This window comes from Podarcis pityusensis (genome assembly GCF_964106645.2).
Source record: "Podarcis pityusensis genome assembly, chromosome: 8".
In the NCBI taxonomy this organism is placed as follows: Eukaryota; Metazoa; Chordata; class Lepidosauria; order Squamata; family Lacertidae; genus Podarcis; species Podarcis pityusensis.
The window spans coordinates 60,259,850-60,279,959 of record NC_138033.1 but is presented as its reverse complement, the minus strand read 5'-3'; the positions used below and the strand labels follow the sequence as shown (position 1 = coordinate 60,279,959).

Here is a 20,110-nt window from a genome sequence, read left to right as displayed (position 1 = left end):
AGCACCCACAAAATTCCCCATGAAGGGACTGGGCACCCACAAATTTTGGTGCCAGGGCTATGCACACATCATCACGCCCACAACCCCGGGCCAAGCTGGTACTCCTGGCGGGGCATAAGAAGGACCCTGCTGTATCAGGCGAATGGCACATCCAGTCCAGCATCCTGTTCTCACAGTGGCCAACCAGGTGTCTATTATGGGAAACCTACAAGTAGGGCACCTGAGATTTCCAGCAACTGGTATCCAGGAGCTAACTGGGCGAAGAAAGAGAGCATCAGTCATCTGTCTTGACTCTCCCACTTTCATACAGATGATGCTTGGGCAGCTGGAGGCATTGCTTATATGGGAACAAGCCGGGAGATCATGAAATGAGACTGGCTGCAGGGCTGGTCTAGACACCTGCTGCTGTTTGTGTGTTTGTTTCCCTACCCTTCACCCTAAGCTCCCACAATAAAAAAAAACAATTTAAAACAACTTCCAACCATAAAAATAAGGTTGGTCCTAAAACATACACCTCAAGTTTCAAAAGCCAAGGTACAGATATGTGCTCAGCATTCTCCAAAAACTGTATAATGAAGGTGCAAAACACACCTTTGTAGGGAGGGAGTACCACCGCACAGGGGCTGCCACAGGGAAGGGCCATCTCCATCTCCCCCCAAGCACTGGCGGAGGAACTGGGGTGCAGAGGGAGCGGTCCGCCCCCGGCACCACTATTCCGGTAGGGTGCCATCATGGCGGCCCCCCTGGACACATGGCATGCACCCCCCGTGTGCTGGTCACCACGCCCCCAGAACACATGCCATGCCCCCAGAATGCATGCCACGCCCCTGCAGGAGGCACGCTACGCCCTCGTGGGCAGCATACCATGCCCCCAGGGGCGCCAGCCACGCCCCTGCCTACTCTCCACCCCTGGTATCGGAGCATGCAGCTTCGCCACTGCCCCCAAGCCTCTGAGGGTGGAATAACTACCAAAAGTGCCCCCTCTGCTGATTTCAGCAGCCAAGAGGGTCCTGTACGGGCGAAAGAGGTCTTTCAGATATTTGGGGCCTAAGTCATTTGATCCTGCTTCTAGGACCAAATATTCCATTAGTACTTTTGTTTGGCAGAACAGGCAAAATCTGAAATAGCTTGCTTGGTTTCATCATTCATAGTTTTAATGGCAGTTTTGAGATCTACATGCCAGGGCTGATGTGCAAACAGGAAGATTTCAAAAGTCCAGAAGACAAAAAACAAAATGGACCTCATGAAGAGGATTTCTCGCATTTTTGCACAGGTTGTCAAAAGCTTCCTATCTATGGCTTTCACAAGAAAGGTAGCAGCAGATTCGAAAATGGCTAAGGCGACTTGTTTTTCAGGTGATTATTCTAAAGCAAATGCTGCAAACATGCTGGCCAACCTTTGAGGAAATTGTTCGCAGTGAAGTGGCAGCAGCAAAAAGCACAAACTACTTTTTTATGCTTAGAATGTTGACAAGTTCAGCTTATGTAGAGAAGAAAATCTTTATGTTGTCCTATTGAATTTTCAATCCTCCTAAAACAATCCAAACAACTGAAACCAGCTCTCTCCTGCTTTCCTCGTTTGCTACTACGCACACAGGATTTTCAAATGTGTTTCACCACTAATAAATTGTAAATGAGGCTACAGTTCTAAGAGTAGTCAGTGTGTTTCATGGGTATTTAAACAACAGCATTAAGCACTATAGGAATCTGTGGAATGCAGAGGACAGATTTATGTGTCTTAAAGTGTTTCTTTACTGGTTTGTTATAAGCCAACCCCAAACCAGCACTTTCTTTCATATTAATCTGGCCTTAGAAACGGAGGATACTGGAGCATGACAAGAACAACAGAAATAAACTGGCATCTACTTAATAACTGTAACAGTGGATTGCCTTCAATACTAAAATATTTATCGAAACTAAGGGAGGGGGTGAGGCTGAAGAGAATTGCCTTCAACAGCCTGCTACCAGATCTTTAACAGTGGGCAATGTAATGCCTTAAGGTCTCTCAAACTGTCTTTCATTTTCTAGACTTAATGGCTGATTGCAGAAATCAATGTTGCCATTAGTAACAGAGTATTTGTTATGGCATGATTTCCTCTGTTGTTAGGCCTGCAGAATGATTACAATATTAGTGAGGTGCTTTTGTTATAAAGGGGCTGAAGATATAACTTTCAATTTACTATCCATTAGTTCAAGAGTCGAGAAATGAGAGATGAAGCCAGAAATCTTACCTTTCTTTTTTGCTTTGGAAAAAAAAGAGTGCCAAGGAAGCTCAATATTGAAGATAGCTTCAATGAAATATTATTTTGCTTTCCTGTATGGTACACAGCAGGTTGACATTAAACACAACAGAATATTTTTTAAAAGAAATCATTTCATCCTTACTTGTGTGTGTGTTTTCAGCTCAGGAGTGTGCAGCCTGTGGACAGCCACAGGGCAGCAATAGGGGCACATATAGCTTTTCATTCAACTCTACGTATGTCCCCAAACCGTGTGTATTCCTGGCCTCTGGCCTTAAACGTACACCACAATTAGTCACATAAATGAACCGTGTCCCGCCACTGAATATGGCCTTGTCAAAAGGCAGCAAGGGCAGGGTTTCAGGAAAGGCTTAATGGAGAAGTGAATGGGAGTCAGCATGTAGCTATCTACAGGCTGAATGTCTCTACATTAAATAGATAGTATTGCATATATCCAAATTAGCATATTAATATACAAGCAAAGAAACAAACATTGCGGCTTGGAAGCTGCACACATTGTATATAGCTAGGGCAATCCTACTGAACTTAACAGTGTGTGTATGATCAAGGCAGAAGAAGGTGCCTTGCAGGATCAGGTCAAAGGGAGCCTATTAAGTCCTGCATCTTGTTTACACAGTAGCCAACCAGATGCACCAATAGGATGCCCACTGGCAGGATAATGGGCGACAGCACTTTCCCTACTCATCCGCAGCAACTGATATAACCGCCTCCAAATCTTGAGGCAGGGCACAGCCATAATGACTAGTAGCCTCATCCTCAATGAGATAACATTTTCCAGAGCACGCGGCTTACAAACCCATTTGATCCCTTCTCAGACAAATGTTGCTAAGAGTTTATATTATCCTTTCACTTGAAAGTGGGAGCCTGTAAGGATGAGAACTTAGCAGTAATAGTGAAAAATGGAATTAAAAAAAGGAAAGGATCTCTCCCATGGCTCTCCTCTGTTTTATGAAAGCAACCACCATTTTTCACCACTACCACATGTGGAACAGCTAAGTACAGCATACATGGAAGGTTGGGAAGCAGAATAATACAAGGATAATGCTTTGAATAAGTTGCAGACTTTGAACATGATATCTTTTTAGCAATCTGATGGGAGGCATTGCTATCTTATTAGAATCTGCAGGCAAGGGAAAGCTTGGAAGAATATATAAATTAGTCCAGATTTGGGGCAGGGGGGGGTGGAGAGAGAAAGATTAAATTTGGCATACCTGAAGAAGAAGGTGAAGAAGGATGTGGGCTGTCTTCCTGGGCACTTCCTGTCTGAGAGAGGCCACCACCCATTCCACTTTCCTCAGTAATGTTGGAGGACCCAGGCGTTGTCGACCGGCTGACGGACTGAGACTCCTGGTCACTGCCTGACCCACGACGCTCTTCGATGCTCCCCTGAAGGATCTCTTCTTCCACCTTCCTGTCTCTCTTGTGGACTCTGGAATGAACGACGACTTGGTGATATGTTCTGAAAACCCTGCCGCAGTCGGGGCACTCGGTTGGCTTCTCTTTCACGTTGCTGTGGCTCTGCATGTTGAAATCGAGCCCTTGGTTCATGCCGTGAGACAGAAAATCTCTACTGCCTTCCAAAGGGTCTAGTTTGTTTGACAAGTCTCTCTGATTGCCCATTTTAGTGCTGTGAACCAAATCAGCAGGCATTTTCTGCTTGGAGCCATCTGCTCCTACTAACACATACTCCCGCTTCTCCTTATCAAACATAACGCCGGCGTTTGTCAAAGTGTCTTCGTGGCTTCGCTGGATCTGGTGCTCTTTAGACAGAAAGCCATGCTCCATGGCCATGCCTCTTGCCATCAGCTGCCAAGCCTGATAGCTGTTTACAGGATCCATCTCGGCTGCCTTGGCTGCAGCCTGGAGCCTTTCTATACAGCTGGATTTGAGAGGAGGCACGAGGTTAAGACAGCCCAACAAAGAATGTTTGTCCCCATCAGTGAGGCTATGGCCAATGCCAGCAATAGGGGACAGAAGCTTGCCCAGCATTTCCCTCTCTTTCATGGGCAAGTCCCCCTTGTTGTAAGTCTGATTCTGCTCACTTAGACCCGCTTTGTCAGGAGGAAGGAAGCCGCTTTGCAAACAGGATAAGTACCTTGAGTACAAGTTGGCGTGAGCTTCCTGTGACATGCTGCTGATGGACACAGGGACTTCTGAGTCATTGGGAGATTTGTTTTTCACAGACAGCTTGTTCAGGTGGACCTTCATGTGGTTCTTCAGGAACCAGGGCTCTTTAAAGCGCCTCCCACAGATTTGGCAGCAGTGCTCAAACGAATCCTTGTGCTTCCTCATATGGCCCTTAAGGAACCAGGCTTGGCTGAAAACTTGGCCACACACCTCGCACCGGAACTCATTCGCAGCCTGCTCTCCACTCCCATTCGAGCCCTGCCCCTGAGCCGATTCAGCAGTTATATGCGCTTTCTCCACGTGGCTGATCAGCTCCTCTTCCTGCGATGCGGCAAAGTCACACAAAGTGCACTTGTAAGGCTTGTGAAGGATCCTGATGTGCCTGTCAAGCTCCTCCCGCTTCTTAAACTTTCCTTTGCAAAAAGTGCACCTGAAACCAGCGGCGGTTGCCACCACTTCTTCCTGTACGCTGGCTGGCTTTGGAGAGGGAACAGGGTTGGAAATGTCAGGGGTGTTGTGATTAGTGGGCACAGACAGGTTGCAATTAGCCAGAGGCATAGGCTGAGAATGTGGATGTGCTTTGACGTCAGGCCTTGGTTGCAGGTGGCTGCTCTTCATCTGCTTGTCCCGCAGTATCGCCCTCTCTTCCAGCTCGTGCAAGAGCCGGTTTTCTTCTCGAACCCTCCCGCGGCCTTTGCCAAGGTTTCCGAGCTTGTGAGTGCGCAGGTGGATCTTCAAGTTTCCCTTCTGAGCCGCTCTGTGGTCACAATAGGGGCACTTGAAAGGCTTCTCCCCCGTGTGGGTGCGCATGTGGAGCGACAGGATGCTGTTGAAACGGAAACGCTTCCCACACAGGGGACACGGGTATTTTCTGTTCTTCCTGGCATCGTCCTCTATATCACTCATCTGGGACATGATGCCTAAGTTTTGTCCGTTCAAGAACTGCTGCAAGTCGACCCGCCCGTTCAAACTGGTATCAACCTCTCTGCTAAGCTGGTTGGCTAACAGGGCCATCTGACTGCTGATGGGCTGGTTTGCTAAGGACACGTGGCTCTTGTCTTCTAGGAGCGTTGCTGTCTTTTCATCGGGGTTCTGCCTATTCTGAAGCTCTGGGAATGCATGGCTCAGCTGGGATGTGATCTGGTGGAGCTTCTGGCTCATTGAATACTGGCCATTGAGGATGGAGCTGTTGAGGTGGGCATCAGCTTCGGACACAGCTGAAGAAACGCCAAGGCACAAACTAGCTTCCTCCATCCCTGAAAAGATGAAGAAGGGTTTTAGATTTAGACCTATGAAAAACTGATTGCATTCAAAGTGCACCCAAACATATCAAAGAACTTCAATCAATGCCTCTATACATACATACCATATATATATATATATATATATATATATATATATATATGCAACTGTATAGTATACTATTGTGATTATGTTTCGGCTTAATTATACAGTGCCTTATCATCCTGCATACTTTTTGATTGCATGTATTAATTAGGATATTAAAATGAACACATCATCAGTTTGAATATCTAACTCTTAAATAAGTCAGGCTCAGCTTTCAACTTCGTTCAGCCCCTTCCCTGTGAAATGGCACCTGTTTACATTTTCCAGTCTATATAAGAGAGAAATGCTATGCATCTTGCTTGCTTCCCCTTTAAAAAAACAAAAATAGAAATCCATTTATAAAACTTTCAGTCCCATTAAGCATATTCAATAAATTCCACATTCTACAATGAGAAAGATGTTTTTATGATTTGACCAAGGGTGGGGAGGGGGGGAGATGGCATGATATTTACTGGTACACAATAAAACAAGATAATGTTTTGGGGGGGGGAATAAAGTAAAGGACAAGCTTTCGAACAATAAAAAGGATTTTGCTTTAGTCAACAAAAAGTGCAGTAATATCTCATTAAGCTGATTAGTATGCGGCTTAGAAACAGTACTAGGTGCTGTAACACATGATTATAATCATAAAAATCCTTCAGTGTTTGCAAGTAAGCATTAACGAGGTATATTAAATTTTAAGGAGACTGCGACTAGCAGCTTTGCAAACCTCTGAGATTAAGATTTAACCCTTATGTTACAAAGCAATTGTTCCTCCATCATCTGAAAATGGTACCCATCTAAAGAGGCATAAATTACCTCCTTAATTTGTCACGCAGATCATTCAGATATTCATGGTTAGAAAAAAGTTGCTTGATTTTAGCTAACCGTCTTCATTTCGCAATTGGGGGAAAGAGGCGATCTAAGGGACTCTGATTAGCTTTAAAAGAGCTCTCTTCTAGAACTCGATAAAACCCAATTAAAAGCCAGGGAAGGTGTCACAGGAAGCTTCAACAAGTTTAAGTATTTTTAATAACTTTCTCAATATACAGTAATGAGTACAAATGGTACCTACAAACTGTGTGCTGCAGAAAATTAGAACTCAAAGCTGTTTGTTAAACAGGAGCGCTCCGTGCTGGTCAGCATAATTGTCCCTAATAATAATCTTCTCTCCTTGCCATTTTCTCTCCTCCATTCAAGGAATGGGGTTGGGGGGGATGCATCAATAAAAACTCAATTTTAAAACTGTACGAACTGTTACTTCTGAGAAGCACTTAGAAATGGAACTTCTACAATCCAATGAAAACACACATTAAGATCTGCGCTCTCAATTCTTTCAGTCTTTCTGCACTATGAAAATGACAAAATTCCTTCATCATGAAAATAGGCCACTTAATCCTTCACATATTTCCAAATTTAAAACATTTTGGCTGTCCTCCTTGGTCCAGAGCAGGGGTTATAAAACTTTGTCAAAACAACCAGTCGTCTCTTAAGGGAAGGGACCTCTTTCTCTGCAGTGGCTCATGCAGCTTTTTGTCATTAAACAGCCCTTAAACCTTATTTGGCACGCCTGGGATCCCTTTGCGCTTTTTCTCATTGAAATACCAAATCTTGGGCCAGGAACCCAGAAGTTCCTAGCAGCCTGAGCCAGGATGGCCAAAGAGCAAGGATGATGGGAGTTGGAGTTCAATAGCATCTAGAGGGGCCACAGGTTTCCAACACCTGTGAAATATTTCCGCCCCCCACAAACCTCTTAAGCGATGTTTCCCACACAGCATTTCAAACTGCATGCTTATATTGCTGTACAGATCAGACAGAAAGCAGGGGTGTCTTCCTCCAACGCCTGGTTTGTTTCCTCATACCAACTTCGAATTCACTGAAGCTGTTGGCTTGACAGGTGCAAAGGCTGCCAGAACTATATAACACACCTCAGCTTTCTGTTTTCTAACCCGATGGAAGCTGGTTTGGGGAAAAGCACATTGGACAAGTGCATTTCTCAAGAAGCTACAGGATACCTATGGGTGCAGCTTAACATCACAGGCCCTTGGCTTCAAAAATCACCTGTAGGAGCATAATGGAGCCAGAGCAAGTGGAAATGTGTAAGCAGCCAAAGATGATTTATTCCCTTGCAATGGGAAGGTTGTTGCATAACAGGGCTTTTGTTTTTTGTTTTTTTAAATGATATTTATTAAGAGTTTAAGAATTACAGAAAAAAGAGAAAAAGAAAACAACAAAAAAATTAACAAAGCATACATTACTATACATAAAGAGAAAAGCATAAAAAACAATACAACAATACAGCAAAAAAAAACCCACAATAACATTAAAACACACATCCAATGTTCCATATCTTTATCTTTCATTTACTTGTTTCATCGACCTCCTCACACCTCCCTTTTTGTATTCTAATTTAATTAATTGTTTCAGCAAATTCTTTCCATCTTTCTCAATTTTTGTTATCTAATTTATCTTATCGATCTAACCTTTTAATTAACTCAACAAATCCTTTCCATCTTTCACTATATTCTGTCATTCAATTTACCTTAATTTATTTAACCTTATCTTGCCATAAAAAAAACCCTTAAAACTTAAAACTTAATGTACATAACTCCTTATATCATTTCTACTAAAGCCAAATAGTTTCATTCCAACATTTTTCCTAATACTCATTAATTTTACACTAATTCTCAAAATAATTTTTTTAAAAACTTTCTTCCAATCTTCATCCAACGTCTCTTCTTCCTGGTCTCGGGTTTTGTCAGTCCTTCTTGTCCATTCCATCTAGTCCATCAACCTGGTGATCTTATGTCCGAGGCTCTTAAGTCTTTTCCATGTCCCTTCTGCAGATCTTCTTCTTGTTTATACCTGCACTTTACTTTGTCTTTTGTTGATCTTTTTCTTAATTTCTTTCCTTTCTCATTGGGGGGTAGGTCTCGGGAGGACTCCAATCCAAAAATATCTCCATCTCTCCTCAGCAGATCAGCCCATTCCCCACAGTCCCATTCCCCACCATCAACACTGTAATCCAGAAAGTATTTAAAAGCATGTTTCAAAGTCCTTCCAAAATTAAGAGCCCTCACAACTCCAGGCCCCCCCGGTGCACTCCAGATTCAAACTTCAAGAACAGCAGCTTATGCTCCTGCAAGGCCTCGGATCTCTCCATTTGTGTTACTTGAGGTTCAACAGCAACCTCCTCCATTATCTTCTGCACTTGCGCTTGCCCTGTCAAAACAAGTTCCTGGGCTGGTTCCTGAATGTTTTCTATATGGGTATTCGCCATTTGTCCAAAGTTTTTAACTGCAACAGTCATCAAATCCATCTTCTCATGCATCTGCTCCAGCAAAGCACTTGTCTTGCAAAAAGCAAGCACCAAGACTTCTTGTAAACACATTTTTATTCAAGGTCAGAGTCTGGTCTCACGATCCTAATCTTACAGCTGTGAAATCCCCAGATCGACTCCGGCAACAAATTAACAAGCTCCCTCTAGAGGAGACAATTTCTATTTGTATCCATCTTTTGAAAGCAGGACCAACAAAAGAAAATTACTTTCATTTTTCAAATACTTTGTTTCTTTTGAATGCAAGAAGCAACATTGGAGTCAATTTGTTTCTCTTTTTTTTTCTATCTGTCAAAGACGTTCCATTCACAGTCGATGAACTTCCCCATAAATTTCTGTCTCTGACACCCCGTTCCCAGGTTTGAGACGGTGGAAATTTATCTTTCTTTACTCTCTCTCCTGCAGGCTTAAACAGTCAAAAGTTCCCCCCCCTTTTCTCCTGCTTCCAAGAGGGGTTTTGGTGGTAATAACTGAAGGAAATTTAGACCTTTATATACGACTTTCCAGACTTTAGCTTACAAAGTTTTTGCTTCAATCTATTTACAAAAAACAGGAGGTGGACTTCCTGTTTAGAGCCTTCCCGCTTCAGTGCCAAATTAAAATGTTTCTTAATCCAATTTTCCGTTCTACTCACGGGTACTTGTTTAGAGTCCAATTGTCCACAGGAAAAAGTCAGCGCTCTCCAGCAACGGCTGTGCGGCTTCACTCCGTAAAAGTAGCGGTTGATTCAAAACACCGCGCCACTCACCCCACGTTGCTTCGGATCCCCGAAAAAGGGTTTCCCTGAGAGTAAGGGAGGCGCTCCTGGTGTCAGCCAAATCCCACATTCCCAGGCTTCCTCCACCTGGGATTTTTAGAGGGTCTCCGCCTTTGCCGCGGCAGCAAGACCCGATTTTCACGGAGCGGGTTCCTCTCGGTCAGAGGAACTCCGCCATTGCCGATGGCGCTAACCCGGAAGTCCATAACAGGGCTTTTGGTCTGAGACTAGAACGACACTTTTAAAAAAAACATTCCTGTAAGAAAGAATATTTGGATATTTGCTAACTGGACTGTGAAACTTTTTACAAGGCTGATTTGAGGTACAGGAACACTGGACTAATGCTTTGTTTTCCTGCTTTTTTAATGTCATTTACCTCTTCTGGTGGTGGACAGGGAAATATTAATACTTACATCTAATCACTGTCATGTAGAAGAAATCTCTAATGGTGAAAACCTATGCCAGGATCAGGACAACAAATCTGGAGGACACAAGGCAGCTTTTAACTTCTGTTTCTTAAACAGCAGCTCTGGATGGTGCCCAGGAAGCTATTTCTGGGACTTGGGGTGGTGGAGCTTCAAAAAGCACTTTGTAATACAGCATGGACTGGGGTCTATGATTCAAATAAAACAAGGGCAAAAAACCCACTGGCTGTGCCTACACACTTAGACTTTCATTAAAAAACAACAACAAAAAAACACACACTCATTGGATCCCAGCCTTGATATTCCAGAAGAATGAATGAATCATAATGCTTGCTGTGCTATATTGTGCATGTCCCAGCCTTGTTTGAAATACAACCATTTTTGCACCAAGGCATTTACTTGAAACCACCTTCACCTCCTAATAACAATAGCAATGTTACACTGGTCAGTTGCCCATTATTTTTAAAGTGAAGGGCATGCAAATTTAGGGGGGGTGGGGGAGAAATAGGATTCAGTTCACATTTAATGGTGAACCTACCTTGTTTACACTCTCCCCCACAAAAAAAGAGAACTAAAATGCAGTCATCCTTCAAGATTCACACATCTCCAAATTTTCAAATGCAGTTCTCCAGCCACGTAATGTGTACAAGGATGCATATACGCAGGTAAAGTATGCTTACAAATGCATGTACTACTAAAAATAACATTAAATATTGCATATATTTTCTAATTTGTTTATCAAATTCAATATTATGATTAGAAGAAATGCACCCTAAAATGCTGGTGAATTTTCATGAGTATTTAATAAATAATAAGAATAATAATATCACAAACTGATGTGGAAATTTGGAGAATTGAACTTAAGATTGGGAAAAGGAGCAAGGGGGAAAATCCCAAAATTTATTTTCCCATCCCTAATAACCACCAAGGTCCATTTAATTGTTTTCACAGGTGAAAACAGAGATCAGCTTGAAACCCTGAAGTTCTCATGTAAACGATGCTATGACACCCATATTTAACTATTTTTCATTGCTGAAGGTTCTTATCCACCTGTTTTAAGCTGGTTTCATTTATTATGCAATAGCCTATTTTCCGCCAATTTAGAAGCCAAGAGAGTATTTGTTCTTTTCATTACAGTCATGCTAGAAAAATCTAATTGCCCTGCAATAGGTTATCAACAGTTCAAAATATATCCCGGCAACTACATGGTATGAAATTGCAGGCTGTGTACTCCATGATGTCTCAGTGTTCATCTGTATGCATACGCATTAGGGACAAGAGAGTTTTACTTATCATTCTGATATTATATTCCTAAGTATATGTCCAACTTTACCAATCACCCTAAGAATGCTCAGCATCTCCAAAAGGCAAAACATGGCAGGGGGTGTGGAATAGGAATTCACCAGGACCAATTACCAGAAATTAGAAAGATACCAGAAAATACCAGAAACTACAAGCTTTCCTTAGTAAACAGAGACAGTTGTAACATATATAATACACAATCAACAAACTGTAGCTGATCGGAAAACCTCATGCGGTCTGAAAAACAGGGCAGTGCCCTGTCATCATCTGTAAATGACACCCTTGCCCTTATATGCGTGGAAATTTGCAACTGCTTTTACTCAGTGTTTCCCTTCTCATAGAAGATCAAGGCCACTTGAATTTCTGAATACTCTGAGTAACTGCAGAATCACACCTTTTACCCTTTACATTTTACATTCAGCCAGTAGGAATGTTCTTGGGAGCAGAGATTATTTATCATCCATAGATGTTCAAGACCACTTTAGTCCTGAGTAACACTTGAATTGAGTATTATGGAGAAAGCCTTGTAGAATGGATGGCGAAATTTTGTTAAATAGGAGTCTTATTGTTGTAGTCGAGATGCGGCTTAACTAAGGTTGTTATGATGTGATAATATACTCCTGTTAAGAAATACAGAGCGCCAGATTCCTGAACCTTTTCAGGGTCATTAAGCAGCTGTAAACATTATTACAAAAATAAACCAGAGATTTCATGCTTACATTTTAGCCCAGAGCTGGGTGTGCTGAGCAAGTGCATTTTTTTTTTATCTCTTACAATCAATGCTGGTGACATTTGGGCATCCAAACAAATTACATCACAAATATTACTGCACTGGTCAGGATACGGAATGGTTTATTTGCCAGATGATTAATAAATAAACAGTAGGGCGGTATGGTTGACCTATTCTTCGTTGACAGATATGTAGGCAATGCTAAAAGACATGGTTGAAATAGTTAAATCTTGGCAGAAGCAGGAAGGAGGGTCTATTCATCTTAACAGGATTATTAGACTCAATCAGCCGAAGCATAACTGACATTGCACTAGATTTTGATCTATTCTTTTGTTTTTCTTTCAATCCAGTCTACCTCTATGTGCGATAATTTGGTCAAGCATTGCTGGTTAATTTTTATTCACAAGTATCACTAAAATTAAGAATTAAATATTGCATGGGCAGTAATGTATTATATTGTAAATATATTAAATGCAATTTTGGTAATATGAAAGGTTGAATAATGGGTACAACTTGTTGGGAGTAATGTAAAACTTCCAAGAGCTAGCTCCATCAGATCAACAGCATCATTAAATGAAAACATTTGACAAAAATGACGATTAAATTGTTTCCCCTTGATTTTTTTTTGTTTAAGCAAAATTATTCATTAATTTCTATAGGAGTTCTTGTGTAAGACTTAATCATATTTTCCGGCATCGCCTATGATGTTATATTCAAGTGTGGTTAGTCTAGGGTGTCAATTCATAACAAGCCAAAATTATTTATTGTTAAAAATAGTTTTAACCAAAATTAAAACAGATGCAATGAGCTGACAAGCCATGCAGTCAGTTTATTGCCAGTTTGCATATAACTCAACAACATCTCATCTACTTTTCCCCTTTTCACTGTATGCTTAGCTGAAAATAAGCAATGGATAATTGACATGGATGTTCAAAATTCTTCTAACTTTCAGAAATACCTATGTGTTTTTCTTTCATTTTTAGATACCTTACCTGTTGGAATTAAAAAAACAAAACTATTTACAGACAGCCATTCTTGCTTAAAGCATACTAATCACAATGTAATCATAATATGACCACTAGAAGCCAAATGACAAACTTTGTAGATCCGTCAATGAATTGAAAAAGCAAAAGCTGGAGCCAGGTGCTGGGGGCGGGGCAGCTTAGTGTTGTTCCCATGCCTTCTGAGGGTAGAGTGTCACTGCTGCTTCCTGGAAAGGGGTGGGGCAGGGCATGAGGAGCAAGACACTGAATGGACCTGGCATCAGGAGCAGTGGACTGGCTCTGCTGCCCCATCCTCAGTGTGTCTTGCTCCCTGCTCCTTGCCCCTCTCCCTCAGAAACCAGCAGCAACGCTTTTTGTTCAGAAGGCAGGTGAGCAATGCCACCCTTTTCTGTGCACTACGGGAGCTACAGCATAATTTAGTTCAAACTATTAGATTTTACTTGCATGTAAAACAGAATAATATAGAGTACTACATGGTTTTTTGGTTTTTTTACCAAGCAGTGAAAATTGCTTTAATGGCAAACATTTGATCCAATGGAATTATCTACCTCTGGGACAAGTACATACTGTACATGGGAAAGAACTTCTGACACCAAAATCAGCAGCAACAGTGCTTGGTGGATTATGCCCAGTGCAGGCATATCAGAGAACACAATGCTTAAGGGCAAGCAAATAATGACCCCATGTCATCTTGGGACTGCCACTGGCAATTGTAATAATTAAACTCCCAATCATTATAATTCCAGTTGTTATTATTATTGCAGAAAGTTTTAAAATTCCTTCCTCTCATTTCTACCTTAATTATGTTAACCTTCAGTTGGGCTAGAAAATGGCTTGTGATAGGAGACTTTGGGGGACATGGAAAGGCAGGAAGTCTCCAGATTCCCCAAATAGTTCTTGGGGAGACAGGGGAGACAATGGGAGAACTTTCATCTCACCTGCAGCATTGGCAAAGGGGATGCAAAGGTCAGAGGTTTGCTCAAGTGTCTGCCTCCTAGACTAGGGAGAAAGTATGTGAGCTTCTTTCCTTTCTTGCAGAGCTTATTCATAGTAGTAATGGAATAGGCAAACTGTGTTAAACATAAACTCTGGAACTCGCCCCTAAAGGAGGCAGTGATGGCCACCAACCTAGATTATTTGAAAACAGGACTGAGCATATTCATAGGGGATTAGATGGGCCATTGGCCTGATCCAGCAGGCTCTTCCGATGTTCCTATGTGTTGAGGGGCATAATCTGTGGAAGAGGGTGTTGGAAGCTAAGACTTTGGAATGAAGTGCCCAGAAGAGAACTAAGCAGAAAGGCACTCTCAAACCATAGGCAAGAGATAAGAATTGAGAAGTGGCATCTGTTGTAGAACTCTAGAATATTTCCTAAGATTGGTTTGTGCAAGGGTAGAAGTTTGCTCAAAGGTCTCATGAAGTGCAAGGGAGTTTGGATGGGATCAGAAGAACAAGAATAGTCAGTGTGGTGCTCTCCAGATGTTACTGGGCTACAGCTCCCAACATCCTGGACTGCTGGCCCTGCTGGCTGGGGAGTAGCAGTCTAGTAGCATCTGGAGGGCACCATGTTGCCTACCCCTGAGACAGATGGTGACAGGAGTTGAGACAGGAAGAGCAACATATTTAACCCCCTGCATAATCTGAAGGAGACTATTCTGTAGTCTCCTCTTCTTTTAAAACATCATATGGCACAGACAAAAATGATAATATGCAATCATCCAATGTGAATTTGTCTCAGCCAGGACTGTAGGATCAAGCTCTTTGCAACTCATGCATGCACAAAAAAAAGATGAAAGCAGAAAGGGTTAAGCCCCTGCAAATCAATCTGCCTATATTTAAAAACAATTTAAATCTGCAAGCCCCCCCACTGCCACACTTATGTTGATCATTTCATTTCCATTTCATAGGGGCTTAAAATGTGATTCTGTGCAAAACTAAGTATAATGTGAAATGCACATATGCAACAAAGATCAAAAGCAGAATTGAGAGTGAAATATTCATACAAGGTTGCCCGGCGAGATTTTGTTCACAGGGGTACCTGTCAGGAGCGTAAACTCAGAAAGAAATCATCAAATAAGTACACAACACTATTGCTAAAAACTCCAGACATACAATTGGAGTGTGAGTTGTCTGAAATGCTGGACTGTGGCCAGCTTGTTGGCTCAACTGACTAATGCTTTGGCCTTTTCATCTCCTCCAGGTCTCAGTTCAGTTGCTCCGACTACTGGTTAGGTCAAATGCCTGTACCTGGTGCTGACATCCCTGGCATTCGTTTTAGAAGCAAAAGAGATGGGGGGGGGGAGACACACAAAGTCCATAAGTTCCCTTTGACCTAAGCCGCTGAAACATCTGTTGGTTGAGTCATGAGCTGCTTGTTGGCCAAGTTTGACAGCGACGTTGCCTGTTGTGGATTATCTCTCTCAGTGGTAGGTGTCAGTGGAATAAATAGATGTGTTTCAAGGGAAAGAAAAGCTCTCTCATAAACAGAGGCTGTGTACTGCCATACATTTGAAGTGCACAACTTATTCGAAACAATCCTGGGAACTGTAGTTTGCGAAGGGTGTTGGGAATTGTAGCTTTGTGGAGGATAAAATACAGTTTCCATTACTATTATTTGGGGGGGGGGGAGCCATATGCTTTAAATATGTGTTGTACACATAGGCTACATTACTCTTATCAAATGAAAGTTTAATGACCAATAACATGCACAGATGAAACCAATGATGAAAGTGCAGGTTGAATGGCTACATTGGTGGGCTTTTTTGGGGGGGTTGCTTAATTTCTGTTCATTGTAAGTGTATTTAAATATTCTACAAAACTAAAAAGGAACAAAAGCTTTGGCTTCCTGGAAAACTTTGTATATTGAAGATTGCTTCGACAATTTAGCAGATCTTGCAAGGCATGGTATTCAACTAAATTTTACTCCGAGTAGACCCGCTGAAATTAATGGGGCTAACTAAGTAATAAAATTTCATGGAAAACATTTTTAGCGTCCCTTTAAACTGATTAACTCCACTGAAGGTAGATCTCAGCTTCAAAAACAGAAAGCACTGCGTTTCAAGGCTGCTGGGAAAAGTCACAGCCTCCACAATAGAAGCCATATTTCAAAAGGTGGATGAATTGGCTTTGGTTATGCAATGATGAAAGAAGGGAAGCTTGTTCTTCATCGTTACTTTGCATTACCTTGAGCTGAATCTTCAGTCCCCAGACGAGATTACTGTCATTGAGTTGGACTCAATGCCTGTCCTACTCAGAGTAGACCCACTGAAGTTACTAGCGTCACTAGGCCGCTTCACCCGTCAGGTGTCATCTGGGGGCAACCATTCCTTCAGTCTGCCTCAGCAGGGACATAGGAAGCAGGGCTCCCTTCATCAGCTCTGCTGGAGGCCCAGTTCCATTAGGCACCACCTGCCCTTGAACTGTGTCAGCCAATCATTATAGGGACAACTGTTCAGAAATTGCTGCGTGAGTTTGGTTTTGATCTTCTCTTCCCTCCCTGCTCCTTTTCCCCTTGTGTGCTGTGTTTTTTGTTTGTTTGTTTAGGTTGTATGCCTGCAGGTAGAGACTGCCTCTTGTTTTGATTGTTATATAAGCTGCTCTGGGAGCCTTTTTGGCTGAACAGCCAGGTACAAATGCTATAAATAAAATAAAATAAAAATAATTAAATAAGGTACATTGTCTACTTTGAGTAGGTCTTAGCTGAATACAACCCAAAGACTCTATTCAGACCTCCGGATCAATTTGCAATGTCCAGACAAACAACAGCAGGTGCAATCCTCCTTCTTCCAGGAACCGCTTATCCACAGCTCTTGCACCCTCCTCTGAAAGGACTACAAAGCAGGGAAGACTTCGTAGATAGATTGAGGAATGAAATGATTTTTATTGATATGTGCCCTGAGTGTTCTTGCACTGCTTATTTTTTAATAAATAAAAGCATAAACCATTTATATTTGAAACAGTAAATGTTCAGTCGTGCCCACTATGGAGCATCAGTGCATAACATTATTCAACCTAATAATTACATGAGCATTTCAGACATTTGGATAATCAGAATTCTATATAAATGGTTGTTCTTCTTATATCTAGTTATGGTGATTGTGGGGCCACATAGAGGAATTAGAAGGAGAAAAGGATTCAGGGTTTGATTAAAAATGATCTTAATTTGATAATTCATGGGGAAGCTTCTATTTGTCTTGCTTTAGTCCCTACAAGCATTCATTATGGGAGAGAAATAATCAGGGGAAATAGCTTTCCCCCCCTATTTATGCAGTGGACACAGGTGTCATGGATATATCAACTATTTGCCTAAAACCCAAAGACTTTCAAAGCTGTCTCAGTAAAGGAAGCAACCCTTAATTCATTTATGCATGCATCTGATTTGCCTCAGATTACATCAAGCACTGTGATGAGATATAACTTGACATACCCCAGTGAAATGTATAAATAAATACATGGCATGAACTTAAAGAAATAGTGTTCCTTTACAGATGTGACCGATTGCTCCTACACAATATGGACAGATCAGGGTGCACAATAAAACTAAGGCCTCCGCACCGAGAGTCTGTGGACCACTGGAGGAATTCCATACATCTATTGCTTGTGGCTTTCCCCCATTTCTACGGTAACATCTAAAGTCAACCAATAGGGATGTTGGGGAGTTCCAATGAAACTGCAAGCTGCCATGTCACGTGCCCAGAACAGAAATAAATATAATCAGTAGTCACTGTTGTTACTACATTCAGTCTGCAAACATTTCGTAATTGATTACGCCCTTCCCTATTTGCACTGTGCTTCCTTTGCACTCAAATGAAAAGGGCAGAACAACATTATTGCAACCTGTGGTAATTCACCACAGTGGACAGCACACAAACAATGAATTTTGGCAGAAGACAAACTGCAGTGACACGGAAACATAACTGTGTGTAACGAATGCAGGGAGGAACAGAAAATGATGCCTTCATACATACATAAAGGTAAAGGTAAAGGGACCCCTGAACATTAGGTCCAGTCGTGACCGACTCTGGGGTTGCGGCGCTCATCATTCCAGAGATTGAACCTCAGACCTTCTGCATGCAAGGCAGGTGCTCTACCACTGGGTTATAGCCCTTCTCCAAGGTGGTGGTGGGGTGTCACTGCACTGGGGTGCTTCTGTTTCCCCAGTGGAAACTGATCCCTCCCTGAGGTTGCCATTAGTCCCATGGAAGTTGGATGGGGGGGACATCCTTGCATCAAGCCCATCATTTTTTCTCTAGCAAAACTAATAGGGGGGTTTGATAGTGGGGTAAGACCTTCCGCCTTAATCATTTAAAGTCAGGGGATCTGATCATGGACACACCCACCCCATTGCGATTGTTTTGGCCCCTACCTGCAAGAAAGGGCCATAGTTCTGTGGTGGAGCATCTGTCTTGCAAGTATAAGGTCCCAGGTTCGATCTCTGGCATCTCTAGATAGGGCTGGGAGAGACTCTTGCCTGGGAGAGACTCACAGCTGCTGCCAGTCGGTTGGATTGACCAATGGTCTGACTCAGTATCAGGCCGTTTCCCATGTGCCTATGAGTTGATCTGACAAGTGCAGAGCACTGAACATCTGCCTTGACCCTCAGAGACGTGTGCAGAGGGTTGAATTTATCTCTCTTCAATGGAAAAGTAAGGACCCTTGGGAGGTCCCTCTTTTCCAGCATCAGATGAAAGGGCAAACAACTTTCCTTCCCACAAAACCATTCATGATTTGCACCTGTTTTCCTGATGCGTTTTCTCTGCATAGAGATTATTTTCAGAAATGAGTCAGTTAACACTTCTGAGGTTCAAAGCTGGTCCCACTGAGAAAACAGAAGTTTTCAGAGGCAGAAGGAGTAGAAGAGGGAGGTGCTAAGAGCCGAGCTGATGGGATGTAGGTGGATCAAGGGAGGAGGAGAAAGGGGAATGTAGGCTTGAGCAGCAATGTCTATCTTTCCCTTTTTTCTTTAATCTTCAAAAGACAAAACCCAACAATCACCCCTTTGCAGAGCTCAGCAAAGGGAGAATATTGCCGTCAGTACAGATTTGCAAGAGATTTCTTTATTTTCACAATGGAAAACTGACAGAAGATACTGATCTCCCTCACCACAACACACTGTCTGGGCCCAGGCAAACCTCTGCTTAAATCATCTACCACCACGGTTGTGTTTATTAACTGAATGTGATCTGGAGAAAGAAGAGTGAAGCTCTCAGCTAGTAGCTTTAAAACCACCACTATATCTTGCCAAGCCTTCATAAGGAGATATGTGGTATAGTCTTCCCACAATGCAGTTTACTTTCACCAAGCACAGCAAAGTTGTGGCATTGATCCTGCAAGATCAATCTATAACTTAGTTTTTAACTCTGGAATTCTTTACTCAGTTGGTTAAGGTTGCCATATTTCAAAAAGTGAAAATCTGGATCTCCTTGCAGAGATCAGAACTTTCCCGGAGGACTAGACCCATGCTTCAAAGCGGCAAGCCACACCCTATGTACATTTCTGAATGAATGCTTGGCTGGCAAGTATTACATAAATGTAATATTAGTAGTATTAAATATAATCATCATCATCATCTCTACGAATTGCAAATTTCTTGAGCTGCAGTCATAGAATCATGGCATTTTAGAGTTGGAAAGTACACCAAGGGTCATCTATTCCAACCCCCTGCAATACAGGCATTACCATGTTAAAGAATCCCTGCCAGATGCCTATCCAACCTCTGCTTAAAAACCTCCAGTGAAGGAGAGTTCAGCACCTTCCAAGGGAGTCCATTCCAATGTCCAACAGCTCTTACTGCCAGAAAGTTCTTCCTAATATTAAGGTGGAATCTCCTTTCTTGTAATTTG

General features: G+C 42.3%; 1 protein-coding gene across 3 annotated transcripts in view; it reads right to left on the bottom strand.

Annotated features, from left to right (window-relative positions):
• ZNF536 (zinc finger protein 536) overlaps positions 1-20,110 on the bottom strand; it is a 446,558-nt gene that overhangs the window by 235,729 nt on the left and 190,719 nt on the right. For all 3 annotated transcript variants that reach the window (XM_081015491.1, XM_081015490.1, XM_081015492.1), the window contains one exon: positions 3,472-5,643. In XM_081015491.1, coding sequence (XP_080871617.1) covers positions 3,472-5,641 — 2,170 coding nt within the window. In that variant the 5' untranslated portion in view covers positions 5,642-5,643. The remainder of the gene's footprint in view (positions 1-3,471; positions 5,644-20,110) is intronic.